This window comes from Panthera leo, chromosome F3 (genome assembly GCF_018350215.1).
Source record: "Panthera leo isolate Ple1 chromosome F3, P.leo_Ple1_pat1.1, whole genome shotgun sequence".
NCBI lineage: Eukaryota > Metazoa > Chordata > Mammalia > Carnivora > Felidae > Panthera > Panthera leo.
In genome coordinates this window covers 35,364,123-35,384,747 of record NC_056696.1, presented here as the reverse complement: position 1 = coordinate 35,384,747, position 20,625 = coordinate 35,364,123, and the positions used below count along the sequence as shown (strand labels likewise).

Sequence of the window (20,625 nt, the reverse complement as noted above, 5' to 3'; positions counted from 1 at the left end):
TACTTAGTCCCCTTGCCTCAGTTTGCTCATCTTATGGGGTGGGGTGGGGAGAGGGTGGATGGAACCCAACTCATTGGATGCGTATGAAGATTGTTAGTTAAAATGCTCTTAAAATAATGGTTGCACAAGTAGTGTTGAATGTTTGCAATTTCTAAAATTATTAATGTCACCACTGTTGTTTGAGAAAACAAGATACGGAATCCTTCATTACTGTACTTTGGGAGAAAATAAAATCCCCAGTGTTTGGAGTTCACCTTCTGTAATGTCAAAATACTGTTTCTAATAATAGCAGTAAGGGAGAAAGCGTTCATAATAAAACAAGAAAGCATAGATAGATTGACATGAAAGAAATTAAATACTCTGACAAGGGGAAATAGTTGTCATTAAACCGAAGGAAAAAGTTTGAAGACAGGCATAAAACAGCAGAGAAAAAAAACAAACAAACTGTAATTTGCCGCTATCTCCGGAAGAAGTTAACTGAGCAGAAAAGAATTTGAGTTTTGATCTGAGAGCGTATGGAATTGATGACAGTGCTCATTCAGCTCTGGCACCAGGCATTGGAAGTGCAGTGATGAATCACACATGGTCCTCAGAAGGTGACCGTCTCACAGGGAGTATGCACAATAAAGACTAACACTTTGAAGTGTTCTCTGGAAGAGGTAAATGGGACATCATGAGGATACCTAACCCAGTTTTTCGATGAGAGATGTCAAGAGCCATAAGAAGTGGCATCTCAGCGGAAGCTGACGGATGAGTGGGCGGGAGGGACTTGGAGTCTCTCTGGTCGAAAAGTTAAATGATGCATGGGAGGTCTGGAGTGCTGATGGCATTCAGAAATGCTAGTGGCGGGGCGCCTGGGTGGCGCAGTCGGTTAAGCGTCCGACTTCAGCCAGGTCACGATCTCGCGGTCCGTGAGTTCGAGCCCCGCGTCAGGCTCTGGGCTGATGGCTCGGAGCCTGGAGCCTGTTTCCGATTCTGTGTCTCCCTCTCTCTCTGCCCCGTTCATGCTCTGTCTCTTTCTGTCCCAAAAATAAATAAATAAATAAATAAAAAAAAAAAAAAGAAATGCTAGTGGCAATGTAGATAAGACAGGGTGGTGATTGGAGCTCAAAGGAAAGGCAGAATTAGAGAGATGGAACAGGAATTTCAGTTGTGAAAACCCTCTATCTTGTTTGCTGGGCATACGTGAGGCTGAAGAGTCAAGAGGCCACACTCTGCCTTCATAATGTTATTTGAGATAGCTTGACACTTTCCAAGTGGAGCGTGTGGGGATTGAACCAAAGACAAATTCATCTGCCTGATATGCAGCAAAGCCCAGCACAAAGCTATCAGATGTGCAGCGAGGAAAGTTTATTTGAGAGGCAACCCAAGGAGGGGATGGGAGAACAAGCCCCAAAGCCCCCTCTCTGAAGGAGGCAAGAACAAGCTTTTTTTTTTAAATAATCATAGGGTTGGGATTATATACATATTGATAAAACAGTGGGGAAACTTACAACTAATCATGAGGAGAGGTAGAGCATGTGCATTCAGTGACCGCAAGCATATATCCCACGTTCCCTTTGGGGTGGATACTTAGCATCAGAAGGAGGCAAAATTTAGCCCCCGGCTTCATGCAGTTATCTTAGGACAAGGAGAAGGGGCTATGGGTCTGCTCTGAGAGCCAGTATAACCTGGATTGGGTCTTGGACTCCTTATCTCGGGTAAGGAATGTATGGCCTTGCTTGTTCATCCATTGACCTTGAATCCAGGCTGCTGCAGAAAAAGCTTCTGAGTTTTTTTAGTAGGGTCTGAAAAGAAACAGTAGCTGATCAGGGAGAAACAGTTCTCTGGAAGAAAAAATAAAAAAGGTTTAAATTAAGCTTTCTGCTAGTTTCAACCTCATTAAGCCGATGGGGTACAGTTTCAGGGAGGCAACTGAATATATGCAGTAGGCTCCCTGGCTATAGATCGAGGATCTCCCTGGCAGACCAGGAGATGAGAGGCAGGTCTTCTCAGTGCTAATGAAGTCATGAGAGTATGCACACTCACCCCCGGAAGGATCTACAGAATGAAGTAACAAGAGCTCCTACAGGAACCCGTCGGGAACATCACATTATCTAATGAGGCGGAGAAGGAAAGGTAGCCAGAGGACAAGCTGAAAACCAGGGTGGTTTGCTATCCTGGAAACCGAGGAGAGAGCTTTTTGGGCAGGAGACAGCTAAGAGTCATCAATGGCTACACATGTTATACACAGGGTAACTGACATCACTCAGGAAGAAACTGTTAAGATGAATTTACCAAGAAGAGAGCCACCTAATGACTTTGAATAATTTAAGTGATTTTTATAGACTCAGAAGTGAGTGGAAAGTGAGATTACAATTGACAGGGGTAGATGCCACAGTCTGTGTTTTAAGGAAGCAAAGAAAACTAGGTTGTGTAGATGCAAGAGATGTAGCGGGTAGGTCAGGTTTCACTGAGATTACAGCTTTGGTCAGAGACCATGATTTTCTGAAGGTAGCGTTTTGGGTGGAGCTGTGGGTGGGTGCCGCTGTCTGGGAGTTATTTTAATTGTTGCAAGGTTAGGGAGTGCTTGCATGATTTTTGCAAGTGTAGAGGTGAACAGTTGTCTTGATCCATAGTAGAGCACTATTTCACTTTCTTGAAACTCCTTTGGAACATTGGGGAATTTTCTGTATACTGCCTATGGTATTATATAATGGCATCTATTATTAAAGTATACCATTGCCGGGTAATAGTAATTACATGTAAACTATCTAGAACAAACTAAGCCAAGATACTCTTTTTCTGGAGCTGGAAATATTTAGTTTCAAAATCCCCATAGGAAAAAAATTCTGAGCAATAGAAGAAGTCTGATTATAAGAGGTATAAAGCTTGTAATCAATCAACTGGTTGTGAAACTAAATTATAAACTCTGCATGTTGTTGAAAGCATGTCTTTTATAGTGCATGTTAGGAGGAAGAAATACTTCAACTTATTTGAAGTTGATTATTTCTTTTGAAGTTGATTATTTCTTTTTCCATACAGATCACGGTCTATGAAAGTCATATTTGGAATTCTATCTTCTTTATCTGCTTTCAAGATAGTTACTGAAATTGAATGCATAAAACAGGAATACTTGTATAATTTAATCAGGGGTATGCTGTTACTTAATCTTTTTCTTGGTGGTTCCAGGATTTCTAATGATGTTATATATTTGTATCTACAATGGAATTATGTAGCATTTTTAGCTTTTTTTTTTTCCTATTGTAAAATGACTCAGGGTATTCAGTGCATGTAATGTCATTAATACAACTCTATATTAGTCCTTTTTTTAAACAATGCTTTTAATTACTATGATTTTTTGTTTGCTTTTAGCTTTTGTTCTAATTTGGACAGTTGATTGAGGAACACTCACTTATCTTGGTCAGCATAGTGGAAATGTTAAAAACAAAACAAAACAAAACAAAACATATTGCCAGTAGGTGGATTTGAGGACATGATGTAAAGGAAATGTTAGACGGTGTTTATAGATACAATTTTAGGATTTAGGAATATGGTGTAAAAGGAGAGTAATATTTCACTTGAGTAGAGTTCTCTTGACCAGTCTCTTAATCTGAAGTAAGACGGAGATCCAAGGAGTAAGAAAGAAAAGTTTCCTCAGGGATCAAAGTAGATCTATCTCCTTTGTCCTTAGGTCCTCACCCTTACAGGAGAGGCCTCCGTGTTCTTTTAGCCCTTTAGGACTTTACTGGATGTGTCTCCATCATGTTGTTTTACAGAATTGTTCTGACAGATCTGTTTGGTTTTCAAGCTCATGGTCAATTAAAAAGGAAGAGGAGTTGCTGAAGTAGAAATGACACTATTCTAGGGGGAAAAATCTCCCCTCCACTCCCCTCAAAATTCTAAAAGCATAGCAACATCGTAGCTTTTCTGTAAGTGGATATTGGATAAACAGCCCAGACAGCTACCTCAGGGAGTTTCTGAAGGAATGTGTGATCCACTGATCAGTAGAGGAAGATGAACTTTTATTTGACATAATGCCCTAAAACGCAACCTTTTTTTTTCCATGTAGGGCTATTCAGAGTAGTAAATTTTGATATTTAAGTGACATCTTTTCACTTATGAAAAGCTCAGTTCACTAACATGAAATGAAGCCTTATATTTTGAAAGCCTGTAATGCATATTTATTTTGAGCTATGAAATATGTAATGTTTATTTAATAATCACTTGTTACTATACCATTTCTTAAGCATCCACTGGGTACAGAGTATACTAGAAAAAGAAGACATAAGTTGCCTGACCTCTAGGACCTTTCCTTCTGAGAGAGACTGAACCTGAAGTGACAAGTTATCATTAGTTTGTTTCAGATCATGGGAGAATAATCAGAGCAGAGTGCTTGCTATATGCTGTAGAAGGCTTCTTAGAGGAGGAGCAAGGTTTTTTTTTTTTTTAACTTTTTTTTAACGTTTATTTATTTTTGAGACAGAGAGAGACAGAGCATGAACGGGGGAGGGTCAGAGAGAGAGAGAGGAAGGCACAGAATCTGAAACAGGCTCCAGGCTCTGAGCTGTCAGCACAGAGCCCGACGCCGGGCTTGAACTCACAAACTGTGAGATCATGACCTGAGCCGAAGTCGGCTGCTTAACCGACTGAGCCACCCAGGCGCCCCAAGGAAGAGCGAGTTTTGAAATGAATTTAGATAAAAGTGGGGAAGGTTGCCTATCTGTATATATTTTAAGAACATGAACATTAATTTTGTCTTTTCAGTTTTATTGTTGAATGTAAATTCAGCTTGTTCCCCATCAAATCAAAAGCTAATAGGCGGTTATTTAACGCAAGCAAGGCACACATCTTACATACTCCCACTAAGTGGGTGAAAGCATGGAAGAATCATTAAAATCTTGCAAAGATCTTTCCCTTTTGTATTCTATTACCTACCTGCTGCCAGACCAGAGCCTTGGCTGGTGAAAGAGATAAATACTTCATTTTCATATTCTCGTTGTCTTATCACTAGATGCCTGTGGTGAACCACCAAAATTCGAAACTATGAAGCTCAAGGGTAAACCTAAAAAATATTATGAGGTTGGGGAGAAAATATATTATGAGTGTCTTCCAGGACGCATTACTGTGTTTCCCGTCATGGCTTATTGTGAGCAGAATCACTCGTGGTTCCCTCTCCAAGAAGCTTGTATGAGTAAGTAAACAAAACAACGTATATGTATATATATTGTTTTCTCTAGAGATTTTTACAAATATTAGGGTCCAGTTTCCACTACCGCAATTTTTCTCATGTGAAAAATTAGTTTCAGATAGCAATATTTTTTCCAGAATTTGATAAATCTCCAGGGGATCTTTTTCTTGGCAGTAATTGTTTGCCTGGTTGAATGTGAATTTTTAAGTTTGCATAACAGCTAGGTATAGAAGATAATATTGCGTTAGTTGCAGAGAGTCGTGCAGAATTTTGACCTTGATTTAAATCTGTTCTGAAATTGGCATTAAAGTTTTTTTTCAATCTTATTTCAGAAAAAGAATGCGATTGGCTAGCACTTCAACATGGTGAAGTTGTTGCCCCAAATAAAACCTTTTCGTTTGATCACGAAGCTCACTTTTATTGTGATGAGGGGTAAGTTGCTCCTTAGAGAAAATCAGGTGAATGTCACTAATTCCATTTTTGTTTTGTTTCGCAAGCGTTCCCATAAAGTTTATTTCATTAATTTGTATGTGACAACTCACACTTATAGCCAAACACCTCTTGGGCTTTTTATGGAGACTGAAAAGATGCATAATTAATTCAAAGAAATTTATATTGAAGTGAAGCAAAATTGTCTAATACTATACCTAATAATAAGTTTATTGTAAGCATCAAAAATGTAGTAATCATGGTGACTTTATTCTTGACCAAGTATATCCTATTTAAAATGCCAACTCTCAGTTTGAAGGAGGACGTACAGAAATGTTGTGTTCTTAAAGTCCTCTATTTCTTTCTTTACTTACATTGTCTGCTTGTTCTATCCATTATTGTGAATGGGGTAGTGAGGCTTCCAACTACTGTTGTAGAAATGCCTATTATGTAGAAATGTGTACTGTTTTGTCCAATTCTGTCAGTTTTTGCTTCAGATGTTTTGACAGTCTGCATTAGGTGGCATAAATGTTTACAATTGTGACATCTTCTTGTTGCATGAACCCTTATTAATTAGTAACATATAATATCCTTTGTCTCTGGTAACCTTTTTTAATTTAAAGTCTACTTGGTGTGATATCAGTATAGCCAACCATACTCTCTTTTGGTTACTATTTGCTGAAATATCTTATTTAGTCCATTTACTTTCAGCCTGTTTTCATCCTTGGATCTCAAGTGAGTCTCTTATACATAGCACATGGTGGGATCATGTGTTTTTATCTATTCTACCAATCTCTGTCTTTTGATTGGAGAGTTTTAATCCACTTAAATTTGAAGTAATTACTGATAAGGAGAGGAATTAGTTCTGTCATTGTGCTATTTGTTTTCAGTATGCCTTACAGCTTGTTTTGGCCCTCATCTCCTGCATTACTGTCTTCTTTGTTTATTTGACTTTTTCTGGTAAACTGTTCTTATTCCTTTCTCATTTCCTTTTGTCTATACCCTATGGCTGTTTTTTTGTGGTTACCATAGAGATTACATTTAACATCCTAAAGTTAAAACATTCTAATTTGAATTTATACCAGTTTAACTTCATAACATACAAAAACTTTTATCCTTTATAACTCCATCCCCACCCCATTTGGTTGTTAATTACACAAAAGTACATCTTTATACATCATGTGTGCCATAACATAAACTAATAGTTCTTCTAAATTAGTCCTTTCAGTTATGTAGAAAACAAGATTTGGTGTTAAAAACAAAGTCACAGTAATACTATGTTTTACACTGATTGTTTCTTTTTTTTCTTTTAAATGCACTAGTCTCTTAAGTTATAAAGAAAATAAAAATTGCAATTATAAGCCATTGTTACAATAATACAAGCTGTAATAATTTCCCATGTATTTACCTTTAGTGTGATATTTATCTCTCCTTATGGCTCAAAGATGCTTTCTAGTATCCCTTCATTTCATCTTGCAGGACTCCCTTGAGAATCTATTTCTTGCAGGGAATGTCTAGTGGTCACTAACTCCTTCAGCTTTTGCGTATCTATCAAATCTTAGTTTCTCCTTTACTTTTTTTTTTTTTCAGAAATACACATTTAACCTTTATTTTTTTTAATATGAAATTTATTGTGAAATTGGTTTCTATACAATACCCAGTACTCTTCCCAACATCCCCTTCACTTTTGAAAGACAGCTTTGCTGGATAGAGGATTCTTGGTTGACAGTTTTTTTTCTTCTAGCACTTTTTGAGTATATTGTCCCACTGTCTTCTGGCCACCAAAGCTTCTGATAAGAAATCTGCTGATAGTCTTATTAAGGATCCCTTGTATGATGACTCACTTCTGTCGTCCTTCTTTTGAAGATTCTCTCTTTGTCTTTGTCTTTTGAAAGTTTGAGTGTTATGTGTCTTAGTTACTCTTTGAGTTCACTTTACCTGGAGGTTTTTGAGCTTCTTGGATGTTTATATTTATGTCTCTTTTTCTTTAATTTTATTTATTTATTTTGAGAGACAGAGAGAGAGAGAATATGTGTGCTAGAACAGGGGAGGGGCAATAAGAAAGAGAATCCCAAGGGCTTCATGCTGTCAGCCCAGAGCCCGACATAGGGCTCGATCCCATGAACCATGAGATCATGACCTGAGCCAAAATCAAGAGTCGGAGGTTTAACTGACTGAGCCACCCAGGCGCCCCCAATATATTCATGTCTTTCATTCAATTTGGGAAGTTGTCAGCCATCACTTATTCAGATGTTCTCTCTGCCTCTGTCTGTCTCTCTTCTCCTTCTGGGACTCCCACAATATGTATGTTGGTCCACTTGATGGTGTCCCACGGGTCCCATATGTTCTGCTCACTTTTCTTCACTCTTTTTTCTTTCTTTTCCTCAGACTCAATAATTCCCATTGTTCTGTCTCCATGTCCACTAGTTTCTCCTGCTGCTCAAATCTGCATTCAATTCCTCTAGTGAATTTTTCATATCCCAGTTATTTTAATGTTCCAGAATTTATTTTTTATTTCTTTTTAGGGTTTCTGTCACCCCATTGACATCTCCATTTTGATCATGCATGATTTTCTTGACTTTCTCCAGTTCTTCCTTAGTTTTTTGAGCATGTAAAAATAGTTATTTTGAAGTCTTTGTCTAGTAAATCTGCCATCAGGTCTTTTGGGGGAACAGTTTTCGTTTATTTATTTTTTTCTTTTCAGTGTTCTAAACTCTCCCGTTTCTTTGTATATCTTGTGATTTTTTTGTGGAATACTTACTGGACATTTGAATCTAATAATGTGGGCACTCTGTAAACCAGATTCTTCCCTTTCCCCAGGGCCAGTTGTTTTATGTTATTGTTCATGTTTTTTTGTTTTGTTTTGTTTTTGAATGTTGTACAATATCTCTGTTGAAGACCAGCCTGAAATTTAAACTGAAGGCCTTCTCAGTCTTTTCTCAGCCTTTCCTTGGCCATGCACATTCACTTTTTAACTTTATTCACATATTAAGATGTTTCTGAATAATCTTTAATGTCTGGCTCCTGAGAGGGGAAAAATGAAAAATGATATGAGGATCAAAGAGCACTGGCTGTTTAAATCCCCTGGAAGTCACTTCAGCCAATTAGGAAGGGGCTTAAAAGAGTTAGGAGTAGATGTGACAGCAATGGCTGCCCACCTCATTGACTACATCTCTGTGACCAGAACCAGAATTCAGTGATAAGAGCACAGATCCCTGCTATTCAGAGGACGGGGCCCTTTTTGTCCACCCTTGATCCCCCAAACTGCTTCCAAGCTGCTCCAGGAATATATGCACAGCTGCCTGCTGGGGGTCAGGGATGGGTACCTGACACTGTGCTAAGATGAAATCGACTGAAATTAATGGAGTTTACCTGTCCAAGTCTTTCCTGGGAAGTTGCAAGCCATCAACAGACTCCAGAGTTCCACAGTAGTAACCCTTGACAGATTCTGCCCTTGCAGTTGTTGCCCAGTTGGGTAGACAGGTTCCTGGCACTTCCCACTCTGCCATTTTCCTGGAATTCTCCCCCAAACACTCTAATATAGAGAAAAGGCTAACCGCATCCATGTATAGACATTTTCACTGACTACTTTTTTCACTTGATCAAGAAAACATACTGGAATGTCCAGTCAGTAGTTTTAGAGAGAGAGCCTGCTAGGCAGTTTGAGGGATGCCGAAAGTTTAAGACCTATTCTTTTCTCCAAGAAGTTATAGCCTTGTTGAGAAACACAATGTATACAGAGAGGTGTCAAAGCAAAATAATTAATGAGAAGTAGCAAATAAATAAAATTATTCATGATTGTTACAAAAAAGTCGAGCAGAAGAGAGTACTGTGAATTTAAATCATGAGAGAAAATTTCATTATGTAGTATTCCTGAGCTATTCCCAGAAAAATATTCTTGCCTAAAAATATTAAAGGGGCTGAAAACTACCCGGCACTCACTATGTACCAGATGCTAACTCATCTAATCCTTAAAACAATCCCATGGAATATTTACTATTATCCCCTTTTCATAGATGAGGAATCTGAGCAAGAGAAACACTAAAGGACTTGCCTGAGCTCAAACAGAAAGTGAGTCATGGAACTGGGACTCAGATCCAGGCAGGCAAGCTCTAGGGCCTAATGTCTCTACTTGGTTGCTTTTACTGAGAAGAAGGGAGTGAGCACAGACATAGAAATGGATGTGTAATGTGGTTGCTGGAGATGACAGAGAGACCAGACTGACAGGTACGACAGAGTTATTTCAAAATCTTCTGGCTTTTGGTCAGTGAGCATTCACCTGTGGAAACTCTATTTCATTAAGTGCAGACATGGTTAGCGCTTTCACGGTATAACGTTGTTTAAGAAACTTCTCCCTCAGACTACTGTAGTGCAGAAACGCAACAGTATTGAAATTTTCATTATTATGCACATCTTGTTAACTAATAGAGAAAACAGTAAGTTTTTCTTTTCTCATTTAGTTATTACTTAGTTGGGCAACAAGTTATAGTTTGTAACCTTCGTGGAAATGACGTGTATTGGAGTGATAACCCCCCACAATGTAAAAGTAAGTAAATTTTCAGTTTAGAATTTAGACTAGCAAGCCTCAGTCTTTTTTGACCTCATATCCCCTTTAAGTTTTTAAATTGTCAAAGATCCCAAAGAGATTTTTTTTTTTTTATGTGGGCTGTGTTTATTGATATTCATTATATTGGAAGAAAAACTGAGAAGTTTGGAAAATAATTATATATTCATTCCTGTTTAAGAACAGTAAGCTCAATACATGTTAATGTATGTAGCATATTTTTATGAAAAATAATTTTCTGAAACAAAGGCTGAAAATAATGCCTTTCTTTTTTTACATTTTTGCAAATCCCTTTAATATCTGGCTTACAGAAGGACATCTGGATTCAGTCTGTTGTGAAAGCTCACAATTTGTAGCTTGGAAAATTTCACTGTACATTCATAAGGATGTAAAGAAAGACAATATCTTGGTATTATTGTGAATCACCCATTTAGCAAATGGATATATTTAAATATTATAAAGAATTTCTCAAATAGCAGTGAATTTTATTTTTAATCACAAGTATTTTTTCTCATTACATTTTCAGTAATGAGACTAGAACGAAACTTAGCATGGCCTTCTAAAGTAATAATAGGTTTTTCATAGAGGTATTTGAGAAAAAGAGTTTTGTTCTGAAAGTTCATTTGTATATGGCTTGAATTGGGGATAATAATACATTTTCTCATAGAAGCCTAAATAAACAGCTTGTAGAAATCATGTTAATGAATTTACTGAAGGCAGTTCATAGGACTTTACAATGCTATCTTGACACTTTTCCTTTGGCCCTGTCTTGCCTCTTTGTATTTCCTTTTTAAGAGATTTACTGTCAACCGCCTGCAAAAATAAATAACGGAAAATACAGCAATAGCCACAGAACTATATTTGAATATAATGAACTAATAACTTACAGTTGTAATCCTTCACAAGGATCAGACGAATTTTCACTTGTTGGAGACAGCAAACTTATTTGTGTTGGGAATAACAAGTGGAGTAGTGACCCTCCTCAGTGTAAAGGTAATGATGTTTCCATTTATTTCCTTCTTCATTTGTTAATTGTAAGTTTGGAAACAGTTTGTAAATGGTTTTATCTGTAAGTAAGCAAAACAGTCACATGTGCTTCCTCCTCCTGTTAAATTGACTCCCAACGTAGATTAATATAGAGAAAGTCAAATCAGTTTTAGTTACAGAGCTACCCACCCTCCATTTCACACGTTCTCAGAATTCTAGTTCACACATTGTGAACCACTGCGTTTATGGCATGAGTTAGGAATTTTTTGCTTGAAAGAACTCAAAAATTCAACATATACTGTCTTAAAAATAAGAAATCCTTTCTTATATTACAAGATGTCTGAGAGTTCTGGCTAGACAGTAAATTATAAAATCTAACCCTCTCACAGCCAAGATTGATAAGCTCTGTACAAAACATATTTAAAAAACGGGATCGCCTGGGTGGCTCAGTCAGTTGAGCGCCGAGTTCAGCTCAGGTCATGATCTCACGGTCCGTGGGTTCGAGCCCCGCATCAGGCTCTGTGCTGACAGCTCCGAGCCTGGAGCCTGCTTTGGATTCTGTGTCTCCCTCTCTCTCTGCCCCTCCCCCACTCACGCTCTGTCTCCCTCTGTCTCAAAAATAAATAAACGTTAAAAAAAATTAAAATAAATAAAATAAAAAACAATGATTAAGACACTGGAGAACGATCAAAAGCAGGGGGTCACTGGAGAGGATTTGACTCTTGGAAGAAAGGGACCACTGAATAATAGCAAAATATTTACTGTTTTCGAGCGTACATGGAGCATTCTCTAAAATGAGCAAGATAATTTTTAACAAATTTCAAAAAATTGATATGATTCCAAGTACACTACCTGATTACAGTGGAATGAATGTAGAAGTCAAAACAGGTTAATAACCTAGAAATCTTCAAATATTTGAAAATTATGCAAGATACTGCTAACCAACCCATGAATCAAAGAAGAATTCATAAGGCAATTTAGAAAGTGTTTTGAATTGAATAAATTGGATAAAAAGGAAAATACAGCATATCAAAATATCAAAAACATTGCTTAGAGGAAAATTTATGACATGAAATAGTTAATGTTAGAAAAAAAGAAAAGTCTCAATAACCTGTGCTTCTAAAAAAGAACAAATTAAGCTCTAAACAAGGAGACAGAAAGAGAGAATATCTTTAGAAATAAATCAATGAAATTGAAAAGAGAAAATTACTGAAACCAGCACCTGGTTTGGGGGGAAAACCAATAAAGTAGATAAAGTTATAGCCAGACTGAAAGAAAAAAAAGAAGATACTTATTATTAACATCAAAAATGAAAAAAAAAAAACCCAAATATCCTGCAGATGTTTAAGGGATAATAGGGGAATATTATGCAAACAAATTTGTGTTTATAAATTTGACAACATATGTATGAAATTGACAAATTCCTTCAAAGACACAAAATACCAACCCAAACTTATTCAAAGATGTACATAAGCTGAATAATTGTCTCCTTCTTCTCCTCCCCCTCTTCCTCCTCCTCCTTTTGCTTTTTTAAGTAAGTTCTATGCCTAATATGAGGTTTGAACTCACAACCCTGAGATCAAGAGTCACATGCCATACCCACTAAGCCAGCTAGGCACCTCTGAATAGTCTTATATCTATTAAAGAAATAGAACTTACAGTTAAAAACCTTCCTAAAGGGGCGCCTGGGTGGCTCAGTCAGTTGAGCATGGGACTTCGTCTCAGGTCATGATCTTGCGGTTTGTGAATTCGAGCCCCAGGTCGGGCTCTGTGCTGATAGCTCACAGCCTGGAGCCTGCTTCTGATTCTGTGTCTTCCTCTCTCTCTCCCTTCTCCACTTTTTGCTCTTCCCCCCCCACCTCAAAAATAAGTAAACATTAAAAAAAAACAAAAAACTTCCCACAGTGAGAACTGCAGGCCCACATGGCCTCCCTGGGGAATTCTAGCAAACATTTCAGGAATGAAAAGTAGTACCTTCATGCAAGCTTTGCAAGACATATAAGAGGAGAGGGACACCTGGGTGGCTCAGTCAGTTGCATCCAACTCTTGGTTTCAGCTCGGGTCATGATCTCATGGTTCCTGAGTTTGAGCCCAATGTCAGGCTCTGTGCTGACAGTGAGGAGCCTGCCTTGGATTCTCTCTCTCTCCCTCTGTCTCCTTTCTGTCCCTCTCTGTCCTTCTCTCCCTGCTCCTTCTACATGCTTTCTCTCTCAAAAATAAAAACAATAATGAAAAAAATTTAAAGACATATAAGAGAAAGGAATATTTCTCAACTCATTTCATGAGGACAGCATTATCCTGATGCCAAAACTGGACAAAAACATTGCAAGAAAATTACAAACAATATCTTTAACGACCATAGAACCAAAACTTCTCAACAAAATGTAACAAAGCAAATCCTGCCATGTATAGCAATAATAATACATCACAACAAAGTAAGATTTATCCCATAAATGCAAGATTCGTTCAGATTCAAAGATTAATCAGTATACTAGATGAGGAGACTATAAATTAAAAAAAAGTGAAACTTTTAATAGATATTTTAAAAAAAGCACTTCACAGAATTCATCATCTTTTTCAGGATAAAATTTCTCAACAAAGTGGGAATAGAAAGGAAGTAACTACTTCATTCTGATAAAAGCCGTCAACAAAAATCTCAGAGCTAACATTATACTTAATGTTAAGACTAATTTTCCCCCAAGCAGGAACAAGAGAAGGAAATCCACTCCCACCACTCCCCAGCGTTGTACAAGAGGTCTTAGCTACTATACCAAGGCAAGAGAAAGAATTAGACATACACATTGGAAAGTAAGAAATATAGTCTCTATTCACTTACGACTTGGTTGTATACAATATTCCAATGACTGAAGTTTTAACAAGGTTTCAAAATATAAGATCAGCATATGGAAGACAGTTATATGTCTATATACTAGGAATAAGCCATTAAAAATTGAAATTTTAATTAACAAAACTAAAAGGCAAACGACAGAATGGGAAAAGATATTTGCAAATGACCTATCGGGTAAAGGGCTAGTATCCAAAATCTGTAAAGAACTCTCCAAACTCCACACCCGAAAAACAAATAACCCAGTGAAGAATTGGGCGAAAGACATGAATAGACACTTTTCCAAAGAGGACATCCAGATGGCCAAGAGATACATGAAAAGATGCTCAACATCACTTGTCATCGGAGAAATACAAATTAAAACCACATTGAGATACCACATCACACCGGCCAGAGTGGCTAAAATGAACAAATCAGGAGACTACAGATGCTGGCAAGGATGTGGAGAAACGGGACTCCTCATGCACTGTTGGTGGGAATACAAACTGGTGCAGCCACTCTGGAAAACAGTGTGGAAGTTCCTCAAAAAATTTAAAAAAAGATCTATCCAATGACCCAGCAATAGCACTACTAGGAATTTACCCAAGGGATACAGGAGTGCTGATGCATAGGGGCACGTGTACCTCAATGTTTATAGCAATGCTCTTAACAATGGCCAAATTATGGAAATAGCCTATTGTCCCATCAACAGAAGAATAGATTAAAAAGATGTGGTTTCCTATATACAATGGAATGCTACTTGGCAATGAGAAAGAATGAAATCATGCCATTTGAGCAACGTGGATGGAACTGGAAGATATTATGCTAAGTGAAATACGTCAGTCAGAGAAGGACAGATATCATATGTTTTCACTCATATTTGGATCTTGAGAAACTTAGCAGAAGGCCACGGGGGAAGGGAAGGGAGAAAAAAAATAGTTACAGAGAGGGATGGAGGCAAACCACAAGAGACTCTTAAATACAGAGAACAAACTGAGGTGGATGGGGGGGGGTGGGGGATAGGGGAGAATGGGTGATGGGTATTGAGGAGAGGGCTCTTGCTGGGATGAGCACTGGGTGTGGTATGCAAGCCAATTTGACAATAAGTTATATTCATAAAAAAAAGAAATTGAAATTTTAAGAAGTATTTACAGTAGTTCCAAAATATGAAATTCTTGAGTATAAATCTAACAATATATGTGAAAGATATTAATGCTAAAACCTACTAAACACTAATAATGGAAACTAAAGAAATCCTTAATCAATGAAGGGATACACACTAGGTATGGTTTGGAGAATTCAATGTAATAGTCAAGCCTCTCTAATTTATCTAAACTCAGCACAATCCCAACAAAAATCCTAGCAGAACCTTTTTTTAATGGTTATTTGTTCTTGAGAGACAGAGAGACAGAGCATGAGTGAGGGAGGGGCAGAGAGAGAGAGAGAGACAGAATCCAAAACAGACTCCAGGCTCTGAGCTCTCAGCACAGAGTCTTTCGCGGGGCTCAAACCCACAAGCCATGAGACCATGACCTGAGTCGAAGCTGGACACCCAACTGACTGAGCTCCCCAGGTGATCCCAGCAGAACCTTTTGTATAAATTAAACTGATTCGGAAATTTATGTGGAAAGACAAAATATCTAGAATAGTGAAAATAATTTTGAAAAAAATTAGAAGATACGCTCTACCGGACGTTAAGACTTAATATAAAGTACACTTAAAGCATATAATCAAAACAATGTGGTATAGGTAAAAGGATAGCCATATACAGCAATGGAATAGAGTACTACATCCAGAATTAGATACCTGCCAATATGTCCAATGGATTTTCTTCAGGTGTACAGGTATACAAACAGTTCAGTGGAAAATGATGATATTTTCAACAAATGGTACAACACAATCGGATATCCATGTGCCAAAAAAAGGGAACCTTCATCGATGTTAGAACCATAGACAAACATTTATTCAAAATGAATCATAGAGATCCAATAATTCCACTACTGCGTATTTACCCGAGGAAAATGAAAACACTAATTTGAAAAGATATATGCACTCCTGTGTTTATTGCAGCATTATTTAGAAGAGTCAAGCTATAGAAGCAACCTGAGTATCCATCAAGAGATGAATGGCTAAAGAAGATGTAACGTATGCACGCGCGCGCACACACACACACATACACACACACACACACACAGGAATATTACACAGCTATAAAAAGGATGAGATGAGAACTTGCCACTTGCAACATGAATGGACCTAGAAACTTTATGCTAAGTGAAATAAGTTAGACTGAGAAAGACAAATGCCATATGATTTCATTCACGTGTGGAATTTAAGAAACAAAACAGATGAACATAGGGAAAGGGAAGGAAAAATAAGATTAAAACAGAGAGGGAGGCAAACCATAAGAGCCTCTTAAATACGGAGAACAAACTGAGGGTTGCTGGAGGGGAGGGTGGTGGGGGATGCACTAAATGGGTGATGGGCATTAAGGAGGGCACTTTTGGGGATGAGCACTGGGTGTTATGTGTGATGAATCACTACATGCTGCCTCTGACCACAATACTGCACTGTATGTTAACTAACTTGAATTTAAATAAATAAATTAAAAAATATATAAAAAAGGAAAAAACTAAAAATGACTTCTATTTCTTTGCATAATGAATTCTACATGCTGAACTGTGATGTGTAATTCTCATGCTAAAAAAATAAAAGAGCAATTAAAATTAAAAAATTAAAAATAAACTTTGGGAAAAAATGGATCATAGAATTACATGTAAAACCTAAAACCATAAGATTTTTGCAAGAGAACATACAAAATACTTGTGACCTAGCCAAAAATTTCTTAAATACCACCCATAAAGTGTGATCCTTTAAAGAAAAAAACTTGGATGTTCCAAATTCGAGACTTCTGGTCTGCAAAAAAATTGTTAAAGGAATGGGGAAAAAATTAGCAATAGACTGGGAAAAAAATATTAGCAAAGCATATATCAAATAATAACTTTTACCTATGATACATAAAGAATTCTCCAAGCTCAATCATAGAAAACAAGCCAATTTTTTTAAAAAATGGATAAAATATTTGAGTAGACCTATTTCAACAAACATGATACATGGAAGACAAAAAAGCACATGAACATTTCTCAATATAATTAGTGATTACAGAAATGTAATTTAAAACCACAAAGAGATGCCACTCAACACCCCTAATAAAACAACTGAAATTGAATACAATAAACTAACAATACCATGTACCAGCAATGATGTAGAACAGTTGGAATTTTCACACATTGCTAGTAAGAATACAAAGTGGTATATGACCGCTTGGAATATATTTTTACATTTTTCATAAAGTTAAACATATACTTACCATACAACTCATCAATCCAAGTAAATGAAAACATGTTCACACAGAAACCTGTGTGAGAATATTCAGCTGCCTTAGTCGTAATTGTCCCGCCCTGGAGACAACCCACTAGCCCTTTAGCTGGTGAATGGCAAACCACCATGGTACGTCCATACAATGCAATTATACTCAGCAATCGAAAGGAGTGAGCTCTAACCCATGCAGCAATAGGAATGACTCTCAAATGCATGATGCTGAGTGAAATAACTCATACTCAGAGGCCGTGATCCCCTTATGACATTCTGGAAAAGCGACTCTTTAGGAATGGACAACAGACCAGTGTTTGGCTGGTTGGTGAAGGTGGTTGTGGGGGTGGGAAGGGTTGATTCCAAAGCGGCATGAGGAAATGTTGGGGGGCAATGGAGCTTTTCTGTGTCTTTATTGTGGTAATTACATGATTATTTGCCTCTGTCAAACCTCATACAGCTGTCCGCTTAAGAGGACGAGCTTTGCTGTACGTAAATTATGTCTAGCCAGCATAACATAAAGAAAATTATTAGTGCAGTTAACAGTAGTTTCGCACAACGGCGAAAAGATTAATTAATAGATTAATTCATAGATTCTGAAATGAATCTATCAGGTCATGAGCAGTAGTTTACTTCCCAAGAGGTGGAGTAGAATGGAAAACAGCAGAGCACGCTGGTATGAGGCTGACCTGTATTTCAGGCCTGTGTGCTTATATACGGGTTTACGATGTAAAATGTGCCTTTCGATCTCTGGCTTGCAGGCCAAGATGTTTGGAAAACACTGCCCTAACTCCACTGGCCTTTCTGTTTCTTGAACATCCCATTTGTGTATGTTGTTGCTACCTGAGCACTTTCTTTTTGGGTATCTTTGCATGGCTACTTGCTTTTCAACTTTTAAATCTGAACTCAAGTATTACCTTCTCAGAAGTCTTTCCTACCTTTCTAGAAAAGCAGGGTACTGCAGCCAGTGTCAGCATGACCTTTTAAAAAATCCCTAGAATTGATGAAGATCAAAACTTGCCTCAAATTTGTATGTGGTGGTCAGACCTTTCTCAAAAATTGTCAGTAATGGAGGGGCGCCTGGGTGGCTTAGTTGGTTGAGCGTCCGACTTCAGCTCAGGTCATGATCTCACAGTTCATGAGTTCGAGCCCCACATCAGGCTCTGTGCTGACAGCTCTGAGCCTGGAGCCTGCTTCGGATTCTGTGTCTCCTTCTCTCTCTGCCCCTCCCCAACTTGTGCTCTGTCTCTCTATGTCTTTCAAACAATAAATAAATGTAAAAAAAAAAAAATTGTTAGTAATGGAAAAAAATATAGGAAAGTCAATAAAGTCTAATGACAGTCTTTCTAGGTGGAAAAAAGTTATTAGATTTCTCTAAATCCATTTCCTTCGAATTAAAATGTGCATATGTATAAAGGTTTCTTGGGTATTTTTTTTTCCTTTTAATTAACACCTTGCCTTTCATTCCTTGTATGTTTCTTCCCGCAGGAAATTACTACTTGGCGCTATTTTTTCTAATCCTATGTTAAAGCAGCTTTCCATTAATTCTAGAGTTTCTGTACTTTTCAGTGGTCAGATGTGAACATCCAGTACTTGTGAATGGAAGACTGGTATCAGGAGTCAGAGAAACCTATTCCTACCAAGCAGTGGTTCTATTTGAATGCCTCCCAGGTTTCTATCTTAATGGCAGCAACCCAGTGTTCTGTGGTGGGAGAAATACTTGGGAACCTGAGATGCCGACATGTATTAAAGGTACAAATGTGGTTTTTTTTTTCCATCTTTTTAGTTTTAATTTTTTTGGCATGAAATATCAGTGAAAACAAATAACTAAAAAAATTTAGTATTTTGTTCCATCTTGTATTTATTTACATGATGGAGATATGACATCATTCCTATGTTGTGATTTTGTACATTTTCATAGGGTCTTTCCACGTTATCTACATCACATACAAATTTCTCATTTAGTATTTTTATGTATAAAAATGTATAGCAGCCACTTTTAGAGTAGACTGAAGCATGAGAATTTTTTACATTTGTAAGTCAAGACTAAAATAATTTTACGTACATTTATTTACACTTATAAGTCAAGAATAAAAGAATAATATTCATTTATATAAATGAAATGAAGCCAATAATTCTGAAGTCGTTGATTCTACATTATTTCGTTTTTCGGTACAGATTTCTCCCAAAATAAAACCTCTAGTTTTGAGTCATTCCGATTTGTACTTTCCTGCTTATATTTTACAACAATCCTTTACATTTATGTGATTTATAGTCATTCACATTTTGAGTAGTGAAAGGGTGAAGGACGTATTTACAGCCATTTTAGTTCTATTTAGTTTTTCTAAAATTATTTGGCAGAGTTCACAGGTATAAACAGGTATGTAAACTTGGGAATGTTACATACCATTTAAGTGGGATGCATTTAACACTTAGCATAGTGCCTGGCATATGGGGAGCTTGTAAAGGTAGCTCATATGACTTATAGCATCACTCGAATTAGTATCAGTGAAGAGGAAGGCTTATGGCTTCTGTTTTTTAACATGTGTGTTTTCTGGGTCGACTTTGCTGTTTCTTTCTTTTTTTTTTTTAAAGTGATCAGTTTGCTCCCAGGGTGTCTTCCTGGTCTAGGACTATGTTTCACTTGCTGGACTACAACCAGTTTAGTTTGTTGTTTTTTACGTAGCACAATTTAAACTGGGAAATATCTGCTATCTCCAAATAAGACCCGTATGTCTTCCCCCACCCCCACCCCTTCCAACTTCATACAATTTTTCTTTTTCCCTTTACTGGGCATTTTTATTTGGCAACTGCACCTAAACTTCATAGCAACTGAAAGGCAGGAAAAATCCTTATTCATTGAAATGAAATGAAATGAAATGAAGGATTTCCTATAGGTCAGCTACTTTGTTTAAGACTTAAAAGATTATTTTTACTATGTTGGAAGGAAATATCTTCCTGATTTCAGTGCTCCTATCTTTGGCCTCTCTTTCCATCAGAAGCAAGAGACAACAGGAATAGTGGGAAGAACATTATCCTGGGCAACCTCACTAAGGTCCTAGTTTGGCTCAGCTTACTCAAGTAACCTCATTTCTGTGGACTTTAGCTTCCTGTTTTTTGAAAGTGTTGAACTCAAACAGATCATGATTAATAGCTTTTAATTTGTTTGTATATTTCCTATGGCCATAGTATTTTAAAGGATTTGTGGAATTATGCATGTTAATACGGTAATTAGAATATATTTTTTAAATAATTCCTGTAAACCTGGTACCTGATACC

At 37.3% G+C, this 20,625-nt stretch overlaps 1 protein-coding gene and 1 long non-coding RNA gene across 6 annotated transcripts in view; one reads left to right on the top strand and one right to left on the bottom strand.

The window, feature by feature from the left end:
• Positions 1-20,625, top strand: part of LOC122212426 (membrane cofactor protein-like) — a 31,297-nt gene that overhangs the window by 2,807 nt on the left and 7,865 nt on the right. For 2 of the 4 annotated variants that reach the window (XM_042926326.1, XM_042926330.1), the window contains exons 2-6: positions 4,994-5,173; positions 5,503-5,602; positions 10,060-10,145; positions 10,959-11,156; positions 18,898-19,098. In XM_042926326.1, the coding sequence (XP_042782260.1) occupies positions 4,994-5,173; positions 5,503-5,602; positions 10,060-10,145; positions 10,959-11,156; positions 18,898-19,098 (765 nt within the window). The remainder of the gene's footprint in view (positions 1-4,993; positions 5,174-5,502; positions 5,603-10,059; positions 10,146-10,958; positions 11,157-18,897; positions 19,099-20,625) is intronic. The other 2 variants (XM_042926329.1, XM_042926328.1) reach the window with 2 other exon arrangements.
• The window catches only part of LOC122212427, a 46,454-nt gene continuing 27,057 nt past the window's right edge, over positions 1,229-20,625 (bottom strand). For both annotated transcript variants that reach the window (XR_006199135.1, XR_006199134.1), the window contains exons 3-5: positions 11,051-11,230; positions 4,918-5,044; positions 1,229-1,826 (exon numbers count right to left, since the gene is read on the bottom strand). This is a non-coding gene — a long non-coding RNA (uncharacterized LOC122212427). The remainder of the gene's footprint in view (positions 1,827-4,917; positions 5,045-11,050; positions 11,231-20,625) is intronic.